At 32.7% G+C, this 20547-nt stretch overlaps 1 protein-coding gene across 1 annotated transcript in view; it reads left to right on the top strand.

Annotated features, from left to right (window-relative positions):
- The window catches only part of LOC127717654 (potassium voltage-gated channel subfamily H member 8-like), a 112121-nt gene that overhangs the window by 54534 nt on the left and 37040 nt on the right, over nucleotides 1-20547 (top strand). The window contains exon 2 of the mRNA XM_052223393.1: nucleotides 4313-4543. Within this exon, the coding sequence (XP_052079353.1) occupies nucleotides 4313-4543 (231 nt within the window). The remainder of the gene's footprint in view (nucleotides 1-4312; nucleotides 4544-20547) is intronic.

The raw sequence follows: 20547 nt of genomic DNA on the forward strand, positions 1-20547 counted from the left end.
ATAAAAATAAGGAGATGTGGCATGATTACTAATGAGACAACTATTCACTAGACACCAAATGAAGTAGATGTATTTAATACTTTATTCCAAAAGCAAATACAGCGTATAAGATATATACATATACTGATAATAATTTTATATGCACCAATAATTTTTACAAGATATTCTTGAGTTACACAATATATAAATATAAAGGTGTACATGACATAAATTTTAATACGAGATACGAGCGGAGAATGTAAGCATGGACGTGTTCTTCTTCAAAGGTGTTTTTAAATCGACAATTGCTACTGTATATTAAAGAAGTTTCATTACATATTTATTATGGCTAGTTTGGTCCCAAATCTTACATACATGTTTCACCGTCAAATTCCTTGCAGTCGACACTTTTTTGTGCTGTAGACGATGTGGATTACGTGATGTAGTTCTAACAGAAAGACTAAACTGGAATCCGCTTGTATTTACGTTAGGCTATATGAACAAAGTGTAGTAGTAAGCCGACAACCAGCTTAACAGAAAGACTAAACTGGAATCCGCTTGTATTTTCGTTAGGCTATATGAACAAAGTAAAGTTAGTAAGCCGAGAACCAGCTTAACAGAAAGACTGAACTGGAATCCGTTTGTATTAACGTTAAGCTATATGAACAAAGTGTACTAGTAAGTCGGGAACCAGCTTAACAGAAAGACTAAACTGGAATCCGCTTGCATTTACGTTAGGCTATATGAACAAAGTAAAGTAGTAAGCCGAAAACCAGCTTAACAGAAAGACTAAACTGGAATCCGCATGTATTAACGTTCAGCTTTATGTACAAAGTGTAGTAGTCAGCCGAGAACCAGCTTAACAGAAAGACGAAACAAGTGTATGAAAAAAGGATGGTTTTAAAAACTATATTACCAATTCAAACAACTACTTGGCTATAATGGTAGACATATATTTATGTTGTTTTGAAACCTTTTGTTTTAGTCAACACGGCACATGTCAGTTTATAGTATTAGATATCTGGGAGAGTTATTCAAAGTCCTTCCAACAATCTGTCAAAAAATATGTTTGCTTTTAATATGCCATACAGCAGATTTGTTTCGAATTGCAAAACATTGTTACCAATTGAAAGTGTATCTTCGATTTGGCTGACAGCATTTTTAACGATGTTTTATTTCTAAACAAAAATGTTGAAACGTGATGATATACTTACTTATTATGGCTTATACTTGTTTTGTTTGTTTTTAAATTGTCATTTTCAAGTGAAGCCCTTGCAATGTCAATGTTTGATCGACTATTTGCGTGTATTTGATTATATGATAGACAACTTTTATCAAGTTGTTTTCCTTGATTATTGAAGTTTAACTGTCGGAAATCAACAGCAAAAATGATGGATGGAGATTTGATATTTGCCAGACAAATTTAGATTATCTAGACTTGATAATTTGTAATTGAAATGAAAAATTACAATCGTTTTCTATTTTAAATGTGCTGATGCAATAACAAAGTTTAATGACTTTTGTAGTAGAAAGAACAATATTTGTTCGATTGTTTTGCCCGCTTTAGTCCGTAATTGCTTATTTACCCAATACCGATTTGAGTCTGTTATTACAAACTTTTAATTTAAGTTGTTTCCCTTTGTCAATTCTAGACTGGTTCTATACTGGACAAACTGGACTGCTGTCCATTACATCTACTTTATTTGAACTTGGATGGATAGTTGTCTCATTGCCAATCATACCAATACTTCTTATTTTTTTTTTATAAAGTAAAATAAGGTGAAAGTAATTTATAGACTCTTTAACCAATATTTATTGAAAACAATATTTTATTTGAAATCAAAGATGAAATGTAACTAAATATTTGGAAAAACTTACAAATTATACATTGTAATATGACGCACAGATAAATTTGCTCTTTCCGCTTGCTCTGCATTTTGATGAAAATGTGTGTTCCTCCTAAGGGAAACAACTCGAACAGTGGAATAATAATTACAAGGTCAATATCGGAATTGTCGAATAGACCATTTGTTTATATTACACTGTATCTGTTTCTTCAGTGCGCATGTGCAGCGGTATCAACAATTTAGAAAAGATTCCCGCTAAAACCTGTGCTAGAGCTTGTCTTATTAACCTGCTTTGAGATTTCAGTTTTGCTCCATGTTAAAGTTCTTACTAAGACTTTTAGATAACGGACATCAAACAAGGCCCTGTTCATTTGCTTTTCATTTTCTTAGATGAGAGTAGGGATTTTTTGTTATGTATAAAAATTTATACGCCTTTTCATTTTTTCAATTACATTACATGTCCTTTGAATTTCAAACAAGCAAAACGAGGCTGTGCTGATAAACGGTAACAGCTCCTATTAAAAACAAGGCGGAAGATAAAAAAGAGGAAATCAAAATTCATAATCATGGCAAAAACCAACAAACGAAGATCTACACAACACTACATAAATCATGGCAAAAAACAACAAATGAAAGTCTAAACAACACGACATAAATCATGGCAGAAAGCAAAAACAAATGAATGTCTACACAACACTACATAAACCATGGCAAAAACAACAACAACAAATTAAGGTCTACACAACACTACATAAATCATGGCAAAAGACGACAAATGAAGGTCTACACAACACTACACAAATCATGGCAAAAACAACAAATGAAGGACTACACAACACTACATAAATCATGGCAAAAAACAACATATGTAGGTCTACACAACACGTCATAAATCATGGCAAAACAACAAATTAAGGTCTACACAACACTACATAAATCATGGCAAAAGACGACAAATGAAGGTCTACACAACACTACACAAATCATGGCAAAAACAACAAATGAAGGACTACACAACACTACATAAATCATGGCAAAAAACAACATATGTAGGTCTACACAACACGTCATAAATCATGGCAAAAACAACAAATGAAAGTCTACACAACACTACATAATTGCAACCCATTACATTCCTCAATGGTACAAAACTAGTACATATAAAAAAAAACTAGTTCAGTGTACCGTTTATTGTAGTGGTGTACTGTAAATGTTTGTTGTACATCTGCTGTTGAATTATGTTGTTGTTGGAAGATGAAAAGAGAAACAGACATTAAATAGTTACACCGACTCAGAAAACCTTCAAATAGAGGATGATCTTTAAACGTATGGATATAAAAAAATGACAAAAATTTGTACTTGCGCAATCCGGTATGTGCAAACGTAATGCAACGAGTGGACTCAAACTGAAAATAAGAATATATTGTTCTGATATTTGATGAACAAAATTGATGTAATCCGAATACAGTTATAGTTACATCTCTTTATAAAAAATGACGTAGTGGAAATAACGTTCAGCTGTCTTCAAAAGGTTTGTGCCTAATTGATAAAGGAGGATCAAGGTAGATATAATTCTTTAGGAAACGTGGTAAAACTTAATAATTTTATCATTCAAATTTTCTTATATTCATGTTGTTGTCTCATATCTTATTTTAATATTTTTCACCCCCCCCCCCCCCACCGTCACCGGAGGGGGCATTAAGTGTTACCCTTGTCTGTCCATACGTTCCGAAATTGGTTTCCGTTCTCTAACTTTAGTTTGCCTCAACCAAATGTTATGAAACTTATACACAATGCTTATTACCACAAAACACAGATCAAGTACGAATTTGGGTGGCGTCACTTTTACCTTGATTTATGCCCCTTTATAACATTATATGCATTCGGGAGCATCATCTGTGTCCCATGGACACATTCTCCATTTATTTTATATTAATTTGAAATTTAGTGTTGAGGACAGATATTTGATCGCTTCTGGATTGGTTTTTTTAAGACTCGGACAATCAAGAACTTACATATTAACTTACCTTTTATGTCTGATTCTTAAATTTGTTTTCAAATTGTCTTTTTCAAGTGAAGCTGTTGTAATGTCAATGTTCGATCGACTATTTGCTGGTATTTAATTACTTCTTAGACAAACTTTTATCAAGTTGTTATCCTTTTGAATTATTGAAGTTTAACAACTTGTTGTTCGGTGTTGATTTTGCTCATTGTTGAAAGCCGTACGGTGTCCCATATAGTTTCTTGCTTCTGCGTCATTTGGTCTCTGGTGGTGAGTTGTTTCATTAGCAATCAATAGATATATGTCTATTTTTATATTGAGAATAGACATATATCTATTGACCAAGACTGTATGTTGACCTCTAGGTGACTGTTTTGACCTCTAGTTGACGGTATATAACTGTTGACCTCGAGATGACTTTGCATTATTTGTATCGTTGGGTTTCTGTATCAGCTTTTTATAATCATATTATTTATCATTTCAGATAGTAACTTTGTTCTTGGAAATGCTCAAGCATCGAGCTTCCCAATTGTGTATTGTTCCGATGGATTTTGTGAACTCACGGGATACGCACGAGCTCAAGTTATGGGGAAGAGCTGTGCCTGTAAATTCTTATATGGTGCTGATTCAAACGAAACGGACAAAACTAAGATAGACGAGGCTCTGGAAGAAAGACAAGAACTTAAAACAGAAATATATTTATACCAAAGAAACAGTAAGTCAATAGTATATTTCGATTAGATATATTTATCTTGACATGTTAGGGGGTCTGGAAGGGGGTCCTTCATTTCTATATTCTTTCATTTTTTGGGCCATTTTTCTCTATTCTTTATACTTTTTGCCCATTCTTCTCTATTATCTATACTTTATCACCTCATTATTCTCTATTCTTTATTTTTTTGGTCCATTTTTCTCTATTCTTTATATTTTTTGCCCGTTATTCTCTATTCTGTAAACCCCCATCCACACCCTTATGTACAAATGTAATATCAATAATACAATTTGTTTGTTGATGTGGTTCATAAGTGTTTCTCGTTTTTTATATAGATTAGACCGTTGGTTTTCCTGTTTGAATGGTTTTACACTAGTCATTTTTGGGGCCCTTTATAGCTTGCTGTTCGGTGTGAGCCAAGTCTCCATGTTGAAGGCCGTACTTTGACCTATAATGGTTTACTTTTACAAATTGTGACTTGGATGGAGAGTTGTCTCATTGGCACTCATACCACATCTTCTTATATCTATTGTGTGTTGACTAGGTGGCTATCTGGTGTAATTTAACTTGATAAAACACCATTCCTTCATATCGCGTGGGTAGAATAAATTATGCCAACCTCTTCAGAATTTGGCCCAGATAGTTAGCTGGTACAACCGCGATAAAATGTGTCCTCTGTACCAGGTGGGCAGTTTCTTGTACTGTCAGCTATCTATGATTGTTAATTGGTACCAGTAGCGAACCTGGTTACCTCATCATAATTGTCTTGGGTAAAAGTGCAGTACTGTATGTTTATCTTGTGTATTGTTATTTATAGTAAAACTTGTTTTCTCTCGTTTTAATCAATATGTGATTGCCCTTATGATATGCTGTCAAACACAAACAACGTTACAGGGGGAATGTGACATACGAGAATTATAATGTTTCCCGCTCTTAATTCCTTTGCTAAGTACTCTTTTATTTGTCCAATGGGCATCGGTAATTTGATTGCATTTCCCTTTTAGTCATTTTGATATTGCATAATATTCTTTATCGGTTAGTTGTAACAATATTAACTTAAACGTAGTGATTTAAACATCAATGTCTGATAATTCCTTTTATAAGTGGCGGGAAATTGCAAATTGCATATGCATCTATCTTTAAAGCAATAATGAAAAGAAAGGCTGCATTAATATTACATATTTTTTGTTCGTTTAACAATTTCAATTCCAAAGAGATAATTTGGATGATTTAATGGAAAGAATATTTGAACGCACATTTTACCTTACTGATAATTGCAAATTAATTTTACATTTCGTCAGCTATCAAAAGCATATTCAAAGAAAAAGGCTTTGTCATTACGTGTAGCAATAAATATGAGGGTCTGTATGGGGTTTAAAGAATAGAGAATAATTCAGTTGGGCAAACAATTTTGAAAAAATACAGAAAAATGGGAGATAATATTTCAGAATAGAGAATAGAGAAACTGGGCAACAAAAATATCGAAAAGAGAATATTTGAAAAATAAATAAAGAATAGAGAGAAAAGTAGCCTCAACATTAAAAGAATACAAAAATGAAGACCCCCATCCAGACCCTCATGTGTCAGCTATCAAAGCACATTTGAACAAAAAGTGTATCTTCAGCCATATATTGGTTTACCTTTTTAGAGAATAGCTGTTCCATTAGATAAAGATAGGCTTACTATTCAGACTGAGATAGTATGACAATCCATGAGGAAAGCTGTGCCATTAATCAGAGATTTTAAATTTCTCATCAACTAATCATTTACATTAGTCACCGTCAGTCACCTGATCCCTCTCAATATTTCTTAAAATAATATTACAATGAAATTTATTGTGTTGTTACAACCCGTTCGCATCGACATTTGAATAAAAATGTTGTAAAATTTCTTTGAAAATCATATATTGGCAATATAACACGAGAGCAAGTGCAATTGTAGGCTGACTCTATTGTATCAATTCCTACTTGAGTAGAGTTTACCTATCTAGAAAGCCACAATTCGCAATAAATATGTACATTATTGTGTTCATTAAAATATTTTTGATCATGGCTTATGTTTCCAAAGTAATGATTCCTGTAAACTGTGATGACTGGTCGTTTCATTGCATTTATGTATTTCTCAATAGTCATTTTTTTTTCAATTTGTTTGTTGTTTTTTTTTATATTATTATTATGATTATTTCTTTCTTTGGTTTTATTTTAACATTTTATCAACAAAGGACGCACCTGTAAAATTCTTTTCTGGGATAACTTATTTTTCAAATCTAATTAAGATGGACACATATATTGTTAAATGGAAATATTGAAATAGTAAAGGAAATTGTACCTTTCTTTTTGTCACGAATGTACTTGATTTGGGTTGTTCGTGATGCGCGTGATCTGTGTGCGGAAATCATATCATGTGCTTTTCATTCATATCGTAAATTTTATAGGTTGTAGCTAATTTTACAACATTTGTGCAACAATACTTCGCAATAACAGCACAATGACAAAATAAAACCGACAAACTAGTATCTCAATTGTTTGTAAAACAATTGAAAGGTCTTTCCTGTTAAAGTGATGTTTTCGTAATGTACTTTGTACGACCTTTCATTTGATATACGACAAGCATACCTTCTGAAACTTTTCGCTTTTTACACTTAATGACCCCATCCGCCTTAATTTTCGAGATCGGAAGTATGATATATGTAATGTAGACTTGATGATCTTTCATTTGATATGCGACAACGCCATCTTCTAGAAAGTTTGATTTTTGCACTTAATAACCCCATCCAACTCATTTCTAGAGGACAGGAATCTGATATTTGAAATGTACATGTTACGACCTTTCATTTGAAATACAACAACCTTACCTTAAAAGAAAATTTTATTTTTTGCACTCAATGACCCCACTCAACCCATTTTTGGGGGACGTCAATTTGATATTTGAAATGTACGCTTTATGGACTTTCATTTGATATGCGACAACCTAACCATCTGATAAGTTTGAATTGTTTGCACTAAATGACCCCACCCATCACCCTGGGATGTAAAAGGGGTTTAACATTTTCATTTTTGAGTAGAGCTCGTTAAAACCTTCAATTTGATATATCAAATGACCCCATTTGGCAAAGTGCCAAAAATGATGCAATATCAATTGTATAAATAGAAATTATGAAACTTACAAAGTAAATGCAAAACATGAAAATTTCAAATTGAGTTTTTGGGTTTTTTTTTCATTGAATGTTTTTGGTATTTAGTCTAACATATAATCATGTTGAACTCTTTAATTTCTGAAAATTTCAGGTGGTAAACTGTTGTTGATTCAGAAATACATGCCTCCGCTTGCAAAATTTTAAACTGCATTATCTCTTAAACGACAACAGATATCTCAAATCTGTTAAAAGAAAAATGATCTGCAGTAAAAGGACAACATTTAAAAAAAAACATTTGGACAATTCCAAGGTTCATCAAGGTCACAATGAATTATCAAATATATGATGCAATATCAAACTTGAGAACCGGAAGTCGTAGAGACATAGGACTACCCCCATTCAACTCAAGACCACTTGACCTTTCAAATGTTACAAGATCAAGGTCATAGTACACTCTGAAGGTCAAGGTTAAATTTCATCATGACCTGACATTGACCTCAAATTGAAGGTCTTGAATTACTGATCATCTTTCCAGTTTATAGAAGGTTGATATCTGTTACATTTAAAAAGATATACATATGTTACTATAGTTTTAAGAATTATCTTGATGTAACTTTTGAACAGACGGTCGGACATTTTTAAGCTTAATGTATAAAATGTAGAGCTCGTCGAGAGGAACATTTTATACACAGTATGTATGCAGCAAACTCTTATCGTTTTCTTAATATGCAAGCTTGAAATTGCAGCGTAATTTTTTTTTCCACTCGGTGACCTTTGACCTTAGGTGCAAATTGAAGGTCACATGAACTTAAGATTATTGGTGTAGGTCCCAAGTCTCTACGACTTCTGGTTCTCGAAATACAATTTTTCAAAAATTGTGTATATTTTTTCAAGAGAAATTACTCCTTATAAGGGTCAATAACAAAATTATTTTATATGTTCATTAACATTGCCATCTGTTCCTGTAGATGTTGCTGTTTTCAAATCGATTCTATCCCTAATACTTTTTGAGAAAAATGCAAAGGAAAGAAATTGCTTTAAGGGGATATAACTCGCATAGGGGATGATGAAATCAAATGCAGCCTCATATGGTAGTACATCATGATGAGATCTACATATTGTCCACATAAGGTCATGATATCTTTAAAAACAACGAGGGGAGGCAATGTCGAAAAAATCCAATAAAAGGGAGATAACTTCTACAGGGGATGATGAAATCCTTAACAGGGTCATGTGGTAATACTTCATGATGAGGTCTATCGATGGTTCATATTTGGTCTTGATAACTTTAACAGAAACGGGGGGAGGGCATTCCCATAAAAATGTTGGAAGAAAAAAAAGAAAAAAAAAAAAAAAAAAAAAAAGAAAAAGAAAAAAAAAAAAAAAAAGAAAAAAAAAAAACATTAGAAAAACAATAAGGTCTTTCCTAACGGAGTGGAAAGACCTTAAAAACAAATAATCACTACAATTAAAAATAAGGATTGAGCAACAGAAAATGCATATTAACACTACTTGTTTCAAAGCTCCTCACGAACTTGGAGTGAACAATCAATTTAACATTGACACAGCGCTCTGTTTTGTATCAAACTTAAAATCAAATCCGGATCAAGTTTTATCCCTCACGGAAGATTGATTTAAAAAATAAATTTACGTAAGGATTTGAAAATAAATTAAATTTTGATCGTCTTTATTCCTTGTGTAATAGGATTAGGACTGGGACAAATGTCATCAAACAATTCAAATTAGATTGTATAGTTCATGAATAACAAGTACCTGGTCCAAACGGTACATGCGGATCAGGTGATAGATATTGCTTTTTACTTGGAAATAGTTAGATCGCAGGCTATACAAATTTCCGATTCTTAATAACAACATCAGTTCTTATTGTTTGCGAGCTTAAAAGCTTTAATTGACTTAAGAACAATGGCTGCTGTGATACACGATACCTTGTGAACTGGTACTTATAAACTAGTGATGGATCGTAGCGCACGGTAATGTCCAAAGATGGCGGACGACAAGTATGATAAAATATTTTTTTTCGTAATATATCATCCATATGGCAAAATTTGGGGTAATTTGCTAATTTGCATAGCGGCCATTTTGCCTTATCATGACGGCAGCCATTACAATAGGATTATATAAGCCCTTTTAATAAAAATGCCAATATGCAAATACCTATGTCGAATGAACAATATGTTCGCATATAGGTGAATTGTTCATGTTTTTAGGCTTCTGTCCGTGTACAAATGGACATTGTCTACTCTGAAATCTTTCGGCCTTTTTAGTTTAAAAATCGGAAGCGTAACCATTGTGTTACTGCTATATAAGATCAAATAAAATGACGTAAAATCGTAAAATAGCAAGATTCAAAACAGAAATACACATGCAAGAAGATATTGTTCATGATTTGTTCGCATATAGGGAAACACCTTGTAGGTTGAATTTTAAAGTTAAATAACTTTTAACTTACCTGCTTTCTTAAGTTTTTGGCCAAATTCTTTTAAAAACATGATGATTTCAACCTTCCCATTTCGTAAAAAGTCAAATTTTAAGCAGTTTCCCTTAGAATTACACAGCATTTTTGTAAATATCCGCCAAAGGAAGTTTTTAAAGATACATTAGTTTTAGATACATGACGGAAAAGGACTGGATTATCCGCAAATCTATAATAAATTATATTTTCAATCTTAAGCTAAGGGAAGTAATTTGATCAAAAGGGACAAAGTCACGTGGTGCAAATGATTTCAATAAAGTACCTTTGATTTTGCCATATATTCTTTATGTACTATCATACCCGCGTGCTAAAGTACTATCAAGCATGTATTTTAATTCGATATTAATTAACGTGTTAGTAAGTTGGAAAAACCATTAAATCACGTTAAGACACCAGATACTGTCTTTTGATTGTAAGAAGCTTCTGTCCAAGTTTGGTAAAAATCCAGGATGGTTTATGAATCTAATAAATGTTTTATAAACTTTAACTGCAGACTGTATGTAATGTTAACTGGAAGAAAAACTAAGTCCATTTATAAGTAATATACGGAAAAAACAGGAAATAAATTTTTACAAAATTTCCTTCTAGATACTAGCTTATGATGTTGAACAAGCTTCTGTCCAAGTTTGGTACAAATTAAGGATAGTTTAAGAAAGTTATTAAAATTTTTAAAACTTGAACCACCGAGTGAATGTAATGTTAACTGGCAGAAAAACTAAGTCCATTTTTAAGTGAAATACGGATAAACAGGATTTTTTTTACAAAATTTACTGCTGGATACTATCTTACGATCATAAATAAGCTTCTGTCCAAGTTTGGTAGAAATCCAGGATGTTGTAAGAAAGTTATTAAAATTTTAAAATCTTTAACCACAGAGCGAATGTTATGTTAACTGGCAGAAAAACTAAGTCCATTTATAAGTAAAGTACGGATAAACAGGATTTTTTTTTTACAAAATTTACTTCTGGATACTATCTTATGATCATAAACAAGATTCTGTCCAAGTTTGGTAGAAATCCAGGATAGTTTAAGAAAGTTATTAAAATTTCAAAAACTTTAACCACAGACCGACGACGATGACGGAATGTAGGATCGCTATGTCTCGCAGGCTCGACAAAAATGGGCCTAATCTACAGAAAAATGGGCATAATCTACAGAAAAATGGACCTAATCTAAAGCAGAAAAATGGGCCTAATCTACAGAAAAAAGGCCTAATCTACAGAAAAAATGAGCCTAATCTACAACAAAATGGGCCAAAAAATTTAGAATAGAGAAAATAGGGCAAAGATACATAGATATAAGAAGATGTGGTATGAGTGTCAATGAGACATCTCTCCATCCAAGTCAAAATTTATAAAAGTAAACCATTATAGGTCAAAGTATATACGGTCTTCAACACGGAGCCTTGGCTCACACCGAACAGCAAGCTATAAAGGGCCCCAAAAATGACTAGTGTAAAACCATTCAAACGGGAAAACCAACGGTTTAATCTATATAAAAAACGAGAAACGAGAAACACTTATGAACCAGTGAACATCAGATTCCTGACTTAGGACAGGTGTAAACAATTGCAGCGGGTTTAAACGTTTTAATGGTACTAAACCTTCACCCTTATCTGAAACAATAGTGTAACATCACAACATAGAAAGACACACTATAAAATATCAATTGGAATGGCTTAACTCAATCAAAAGACATATTAACACCAGTGAACATACACTGAATGTATATATGAAAGAAAATAATGGGATGCTTGAATATAAAGAAAAGAAAATAATGGCAAAATAATATAAAGAATAGAGAAAAATTACCTAAGTAATAAAAGAATACAGAAATAGAGGTCCCCCATCCTGACCCTCATTACTGTAACATCAACTTAACAAGAACGAAGACGATAGTAACTGAATTAAGGGAGGATAGTGACTCACGAATTAGAAAGTTGTGCATCAATTGACCTTCATTTGTGTGGAATGGCTAAATGATGCAAATTGAAAGCTGGAAAAGGAGCAGAGGAAGAAATCGAGTTGGAAAAGAATTTGAGACAGGGATAATTTTAAGGCAGAAGTTTATTATAGGGAGTTTAGGGGGCTATCAGTGACATGTTTCCTGTTGCTTTAATTCCAAATAATGCTCACCCTCACAAGAGCAAATGGCTTCATGTACATGTATAAGGAAGAGATGTCAACATCATGATTAACGATATAGTTTAACATATAAATAAGAAGATGTGGTATGAGTGACAATGAGACAACTTTCCATCCAAGTCACAATGTATAAAAAGTTAACAATTATAGGTCAAAGTACGGCCTTCAACACGGAGCCTTGGGTCACACCGAAAAGCAAGCTATAAAGGGCCCCAAAATGACTAGTGTAAAACAATTCAACAGGAAAACCAACGATCTAATCTATATAAAAAACGAGAAACGAGAAACACCTATGAACCATACCAACAAACGACAACCCCTGAACAACAGGCTCCTGACTTATGACAGGTGCTTAAAAATGCAGCGGGTTTAAACGTTTTAACAGGCGCCAACCTTCACCCTAACCTGAGACGGTAGTGTAACATTACAACATAAAAAGACACACTATAAATATCAATTGAAATGGCTGTATATCTTAATACTAGTACTTTATTCCAAAACAATACACCTTATAGGCGTATCAAAAATTTTACACGGAAGGGTTATTATCAGCAAAAAGTTCAGGTTTTAGCGATGAAACCAGAAAAAGACAAGATAGTACAGCGATTCATATTGTCATACAAAAACAATGATAATATAGCAATTTGATGACAGAAAAATAGACACAATCAAGATTTCATTCCAAATCTATAACTATTAAACATCTCCTGAAAGTGTTACTGCATCTGGAAAATTTGAGATAATGGCACTATATATTCCTGTTTTATCAAAACTAATTGCTCTTTAGATAACAAGAGAAAAGATAATTGTAATAACAATTTCCACATACATAAAAAGTAATAGATAGCGACTAATATCGACATACCATTGTTTTATAACAGTAGCGGAGAATGAATGATACACAACATTTATGTATTAAATGAGGGATTTTTTTTTTTGGCGTATCACAATTTTACATGGAAGGGTTTATTATCAGCAAAAAGTTCAGGTTTTAGCGATGAAACCAGAAAAAGACAAGATAGTACAGCGATTCATATTGTCATACAAAAACAATGATAATGTAGCAATTTGATGACAGAAAAATAGACACAATCAAGATTTCATTCCAAATCTATAACTATTAAACATCTCCTGAAAGTGTTACTGCATCTGGAAAATTTGAGATAATGGCACTATATATTCCTGTTTTATCAAAACTGATTGCTCTTTAGATAACAAGAGAACAGATAATTGTAATAACAATTTCCACATACATAAAAAGTAATAGATAGAGACTAATATCGATATACCATTGTTTTATAACAGTAGCGGAGAATGAATGATACACAACATTTATGTATTAAATGAGGGAGTTTTTTTGGCAGTGAACACATTCCCCCTTTCATTTCTAAGTTCTTATAAATTCAGTAAACAATTTTTTTTCCAATTAGAAACAGTAATAAGGACAAATTTATATAATTTATATAATTCAAAATCTAAACCAGACATTTGATGGATGTCGTCGATTTTAAATTGAAAGGGAAGATTAATTCAATAAAGCTAGAGCTCCAATTCAGTATTGATTTAAAGTTGAAATTTCAATAGGAATTTGCATTCTAAATGCTTGGAACAGTTAAATTACGTTTAAACAATGTCACATTGATTGATGTTGGTTATTTAACGTGCTACATTTTGTAACCCAAATTAAACGTTGATTTAATGTTCTGTACCTGCTACTAATTTCACAAAAAAATCTTACGAGTAAAACACTCGTTAGTAATGAACATTTTAGTATAACTTACAATCGATTTTAGTCGTAAGATTTTTTGTGAAAAGAGCCCCAGGCTCTTAAGGATATCAATGTCAATTTCGTGATACCTATTGCAGATTTTTATTCAGGATGTTCGCTCCTCTTGTTTTTGAATTTTTGCCAGATATTCGGAATCCTCTAGTTTTATCCATGCAGTGCCATTTAAATTTTTTGCCCACTAACCCCTACTTGTTTCCCCATAATTTGATTACATATAGTTTAAAATGCCATCTTTGAAAATCTTATAAAATCCTTGTTATTTTTTCATAGTTTTTAAATGAAAAAAGGTACCAATGTTGAATGTATGAAAAATCTAGAGAGAATCATTTCCCGCCAAATTTTCAATGGCTTATATCTCAAAAACAAGCACACGAACCCTTCATTTTTTTCTGCCTTTTTAGTTCCTTTATGTATATAATATCAATAAATAACAGTGTTTTAAAAAGCTTGTTATTTTGAAACAGAGTAGCGAACATCCTTAATATATTTGTCTTTATTAATCCTTAAGTGATGTAGGGGTATATGAGAATGACACAGCAGCCAATAGACCAAAAAATAACATTTAGAGTTTAAACAAACATTTTTCAACGAAAGACGGGTTTCTGTACAATATCTCAAATCGGCCCGAATCTTAAACGGTTTGAATAAATTAAGCATGCAAATTAAAAGATCAGCAATCTACATCAAATCCAAGAAATGACGTAAAACATTAAGATATGATGACAGAAACCGACAGACAATGACAAAACTCTGGACTTATAAACATGTGGTGGGGTTAAAATGGACTTCGAGTTCTCAGCTGTCCCCTTTTAATCTTGAGTCAACAATGTCGTTTTATAGTGTTGTAAACCATGTATACGTCAACCAAGTTAATGTGTCTAGGCGAATCACACATTTTCCTGGTAAGCGAACTTCAATAAAATCTGAAATACTATTTTGTTTTTCAAATAGGAAATAGGAAGAGGGGTCACATATTTTATGTATTTAATCTGTTGTAAGAATAAAAATAAGAAGATGTGGTATGATTGCCAATGAGACAACTCTCCACAAGAGACCAAATGACATAGAAGTTAACAACTATAGGTCACCGTACAGCCTTCAACAATGAGCAAAACCAACACCGCATAGTCAGCTATAAAAGACCCCGGAAGTTCTATTTTGTTATCTTGGTCCTGAGATAATAACGAGAAAGTAACGTGATAACAAGTAGATAAGATGAAAACCATTAGTTGGAAAACGACAGACATTAGCATCAGTAAAGAAAACGAGAAGACATAAACAGTCTACAGAACACCATACAGGAAACTTAAGACATTAGCTCCACTAAAACTGTAAAATTTGATGAAAAAATGGCCCATTTCAGGGTTTTTTTTTTAATGTAAAAATAATTGCTAAATATACCACATTCTCATTCATCATATTTACAGTATTACATTTCACGCATTTCTATCTATGATATAACACGATATTAACTTTCCTGCTTGCATGATCATTCTTCTTTTAAATGTGTTAAAAGCCCTCAAATGAAAAGTGTTTTAAAAAATTCAAATCCATTCTCATCAGTTTCTATAGAAAATTTGGATTAAGTTGTCAGAATACCATTTTATCATTTCAATTTACGACATTTTCACAATTAAATCATGATTTAAATTGTCAGTATGATATATAAGAGAAGTTTACAGCTCACGCTAGATTAAGCGGGTAGTTCCCTTAGAAATATTCTCGTTTCAGGGCAAATTATAATTAAAGTGCGAGAAATGAATAATCAATATAAATGTCGCCTTTTAAACACATACAGAATATTTCAGGCGTCTTAAAAAGCATTAACACATTTGCTAAAACTGACTTGTCATAGAGAATGAAATATTTATTTCATTGAATGGTATATGGCTAATATAAAAAGTCTTTTTCTATTTTCCCTCAAAATATTTGGGGGAATGGACGTCCCTTTCGCCTCTGGTCAATGTAAATCACGATGCATTTCCTGTGTGCAGTGTATGTATGCTTTCCTGAGCTGTTATTTTATGTTTAAGCCTTTTCACTTTTATTTTGAATTTTTTAGTTTTTTTTTTATCCACAATGATTTATAGCCTTGTTACCCATATCAGTCAATACCTAACCCCATTTTCTGTACATTGTATGTTATATATTTTTGGTCTACCCAGATTTCAATTCAGTCATCTTCCGAAGCGTGTCTTTGGCTATGCTATGATTTTCTTTTTATTTGAGCGACGTTTTGCTTTTGTTTAACCCTATTTATTTACCACGTTTTTTTTTTGTTATTGTCAGACTATTTTGAGTTCTAAAAAATGTCAGGATTTGATGTATAGGAAAAAAAATCACTAAGAACCAGTAGTAATGCATAGAGTTATATATACAACATTACAATAATATATATATAATTGTATTATTTTTAATTTTAGTTTCTTGTGTACAATTTGGAGTTTAGTATGGCGTTCATTATCACTGAACTAGTATATATATTTGTTTAGGGGCCAGCTGAAGGACGCCTCCGGGTGCGGGAATTTCTCGCTGCATTGAAGACCTGTTGGTGACCTTCTGCTGTTGTCTGTTCTATGGTCGGGTTGTTGTCTCTTTGACACATTCCCCATTTCCATTCTCAATTATATAAGTAATTTTCTTAAGCTGAAAACATGTAACTTTGGTTATTCTGTTTTATACATTTTCTGTAAAAAGTAAAATAACAAAAATACCGAACTCCAAGGGAAATTCAAAACGGAAAGCCCTTTATAAAATGGAAAAAATCAAAAACTCAAACACACGGAACGAATGGAAAACAACTGTCATATTCCTGACTAAGAACAGGCATTTCCTAATGTAGGAGATGGTGGATTAAACTTGGTTGTATTGCTAGCTAAACGTCTCACTAGTCTTGTATGACAGTGGCATAAAATTCCATTATATTGACAACATAGTGAGCAAAACAAACAGACATAATAGGTAAAATTGTCAAAAAATTGGCTACACCAAACAACATTGTAATATTATTGTAAAAGACTACCAAATACATCAAGTTATTTCTAGTGAAAAGACTGATTGGCGATGTCAATTTTAATGAAAAGGTTGATACGTATGTATCTCTTTTTAATGGAATGAAAGATTATTTAAGCGACCCTTAAGGGAACATCTTGCCATGTCATAGCTAAGACGGAGACATGGACGTATAAATCATAGCGATCACCAAGGGAGCATGTACAAATAAGGAGTATAAAATTGAGACAAGCATTAATAACTGATCAACTAAATCTGGTGACACTAAATTCATTTTGCCATTGGATCTGACCTTGACCTCTTGCACTAATGATTTGTTTTACATAAAGGGATACATTGTTGGTGTTTTACATGAAGGGATACATTGTTGGTGTTTTACATGAAGGGATACATTTTTGTTGTTTTACATGAAGGGATACATTGTTGGTGTTTTACATGAAGGGATACATTGTGTTTTACATGAAGGGATACATTGTTGGTGTTTTACACAAAGGGATACATTGTTGGTGTTTACACGAAGGGATACATTGTTGGTGTTTTACATGAAGGGATACATTGTTGGTGTTTTACATGAAGGGATACATTGTTGGTGTTTTACATGAAAGGATACATTGTTGGTGTTTTACACAAAGGGATACATTGTTGGTGTTTTACACAAAGGGATACATTGTTGGTGTTTTACACAAAGGGATACATTGTTGGTGTTTTACATAAAGGGATACATTGTTGGTGTTTTACATGAAAGGATACATTGTTGGTGTTTTACACAAAGGGATACATTGTTGGTGTTTTACATGAAAGGATACATTGTTGGTGTTTTACACAAAGGGATACATTGTTGGTGTTTTACACAAAGGGATACATTATTGGTGTTTTACATGAAGGATACATTGTTGGTGTTTTACATGAAGGGATACATTGTTGGTGTTTTACATAAAGGGATACATTGTTGGTGTTTTACATGAAGGGATACATTGTTGGTGTTTTACATGAAGGGATACATTGTTGGTGTTTTACATAAAGGGATACATTGTTGGTGTTTTACATGAAGGATACATTGTTGGTGTTTTACATGAAGGGATACATTGTTGGTGTTTTACATAAAGGGATACATTGTTGGTGTTTTACATGAAGGATACATTGTTGGTGTTTTACATGAAGGGATACATTGTTGGTGTTTTACATAAAGGGATACATTGTTGGTGTTTTACATGAAAGGATACATTGTTGGTGTTTTACACAAAGGGATACATTGTTGGTGTTTTACACAAAGGGATACATTGTTGGTGTTTTACATGAAGGATACATTGTTGGTGTTTTACATGAAGGGATACATTGTTGATGTTTTACATGAAGGGATACATTGTTGGTGTTTTACATGAAGGGATACATTGTTGGTGTTTTACATAAAGGGATACATTGTTGGTGTTTTACATGAAGGATACATTGTTGGTGTTTTACATGAAGGGATACATTGTTGGTGTTTTACATAAAGGGATACATTGTTGGTGTTTTACATGAAAGGATACATTGTTGGTGTTTTACACAAAGGGATACATTGTTGGTGTTTTACATGAAGGATACATTGTTGGAGTTTTACATGAAGGGATACATTGTTGATGTTTTACATGAAGGGATACATTGTCGGTGTTTTACATGAAGGGATACATTGTTGGTGTTTTACATGAAGGGATACATTGTTGGTGTTTTAAATGAAAGGATACATTGTTAGTGTTTTACATGAAGGGATACATTGTTGGTGTTTTACATAAAAACATACATTGTTTGTGTTTTACATGAAGGGAAACATTGTTAGTGTTTTACATGAAGGGATACATTGTTGGTGTTTTACATAAAAACATACATTGTTTGTGTTTTACATGAAGGGAAACATTGTTGGTGTTTTACATGAAGGGTTACATTGTTTTTTTTACATAAAGGGATACATTGTTGGTGTTTTACATGAAGGGATACATTGTGTTTTACATGAAGGGATACATTGTTTTTTTTTACATAAAGGGATACATTGTTGGTGTTTTACATGAAGGGATACATTGTTGATGTTTTACATGAAGGGATACATTGTTGGTGTTTTACATGAAGGGATACATTGTTGGTGTTTTACACAAAGGGATACATTATTGGTGTCTAACATAAAGGGATACATTGTTGGTGTTTTACATGAAAGGATACATTGTTGGTGTTTTACACAAAGGGATACATTGTTGGTGTTTTACACAAAGGGATACATTGTTGGTGTTTAACATGAAGGGATACATTGTTGGTGTTTTACATGAAGGGATACATTGTTGGTGTTTTACATGAAGGGATACATTGTTGGTGTTTTAAATGAAAGGATACATTGTTGGTGTTTTACATAAAAACATACATTGTTTGTGTTTTACATGAAGGGAAACATTGTTGGTGTTTTACATGAAGGGTTACATTGTTTTTTTTTTTCAAAAAGGGATACATTGTTGGTGTTTTACATGAAGGGATACATTGTGTTTTACATGAAGGGATACATTGTTTTTTTTTACAAAAAGGGATACATTGTTGGTGTTTTACATGAAGGGATACATTGTTGATGTTTTACATGAAGGGATACATTGTTGGTGTTTTACATGAAGGGATACATTGTTGGTGTTTTACATGAAGGGATACATTGTTGGTGTTTTAAATGAAAGGATACATTGTTAGTGTTTTACATGAAGGGATACATTGTTGGTGTTTTACATAAAAACATACATTGTTTGTGTTTTACATGAAGGGAAACATTGTTGGTGTTTTACATGAAGGGTTACATTGTTTTTTTTACATAAAGGGATACATTGTTGGTGTTTTACATGAAGGGATACATTGTGTTTTACATGAAGGGATACATTGTTGGTGTTTTACATAAAGGGATACATTGTTGGTGTTTTACATGAAGGGATACATTGTTGGTGTTTTACATGAAGGGATACATTGTTGGTGTTTTACATAAAGGGATACATTGTTGGTGTTTTACATGAAGGGATACATTGTTGGTGTTTTACATGAAGGGATACATTGTTGGTGTTTTACATGAAGGGATACATTGTTGGTGTTTTACATGAAGGGATACATTGTGTTTTACATGAAGGGATACATTGTTGGTGTTTTACACGAAAGGATACATTGTTGGTGTTTCACATGAAGGGATACATTGTTGGTGTTTTACAACCCCAAAACGCAAAAAGGACAATATCAACATATGAACATGATTTGTTTGCACCTGTCCTAAGTCAGGAACCTGATGTTTAGTGGTTGTCGTTTGTTGATGTGGTTTATAAGTATTGCTCGTTTTTTATATAGATTAGACCGTTGGTTTTCCTGTTTGAATGGTTTTATACTAGTTATTTTTGGAACCCTTTATAGCTTTCTGTTCGGTGTGAGCCAAGGCTCCGTGTT

The sequence above is a fragment of the Mytilus californianus genome, unplaced genomic scaffold (genome assembly GCF_021869535.1).
Source record: "Mytilus californianus isolate M0D057914Y unplaced genomic scaffold, xbMytCali1.0.p SCAF_10, whole genome shotgun sequence".
Classification (NCBI taxonomy): Eukaryota; Metazoa; Mollusca; class Bivalvia; order Mytilida; family Mytilidae; genus Mytilus; species Mytilus californianus.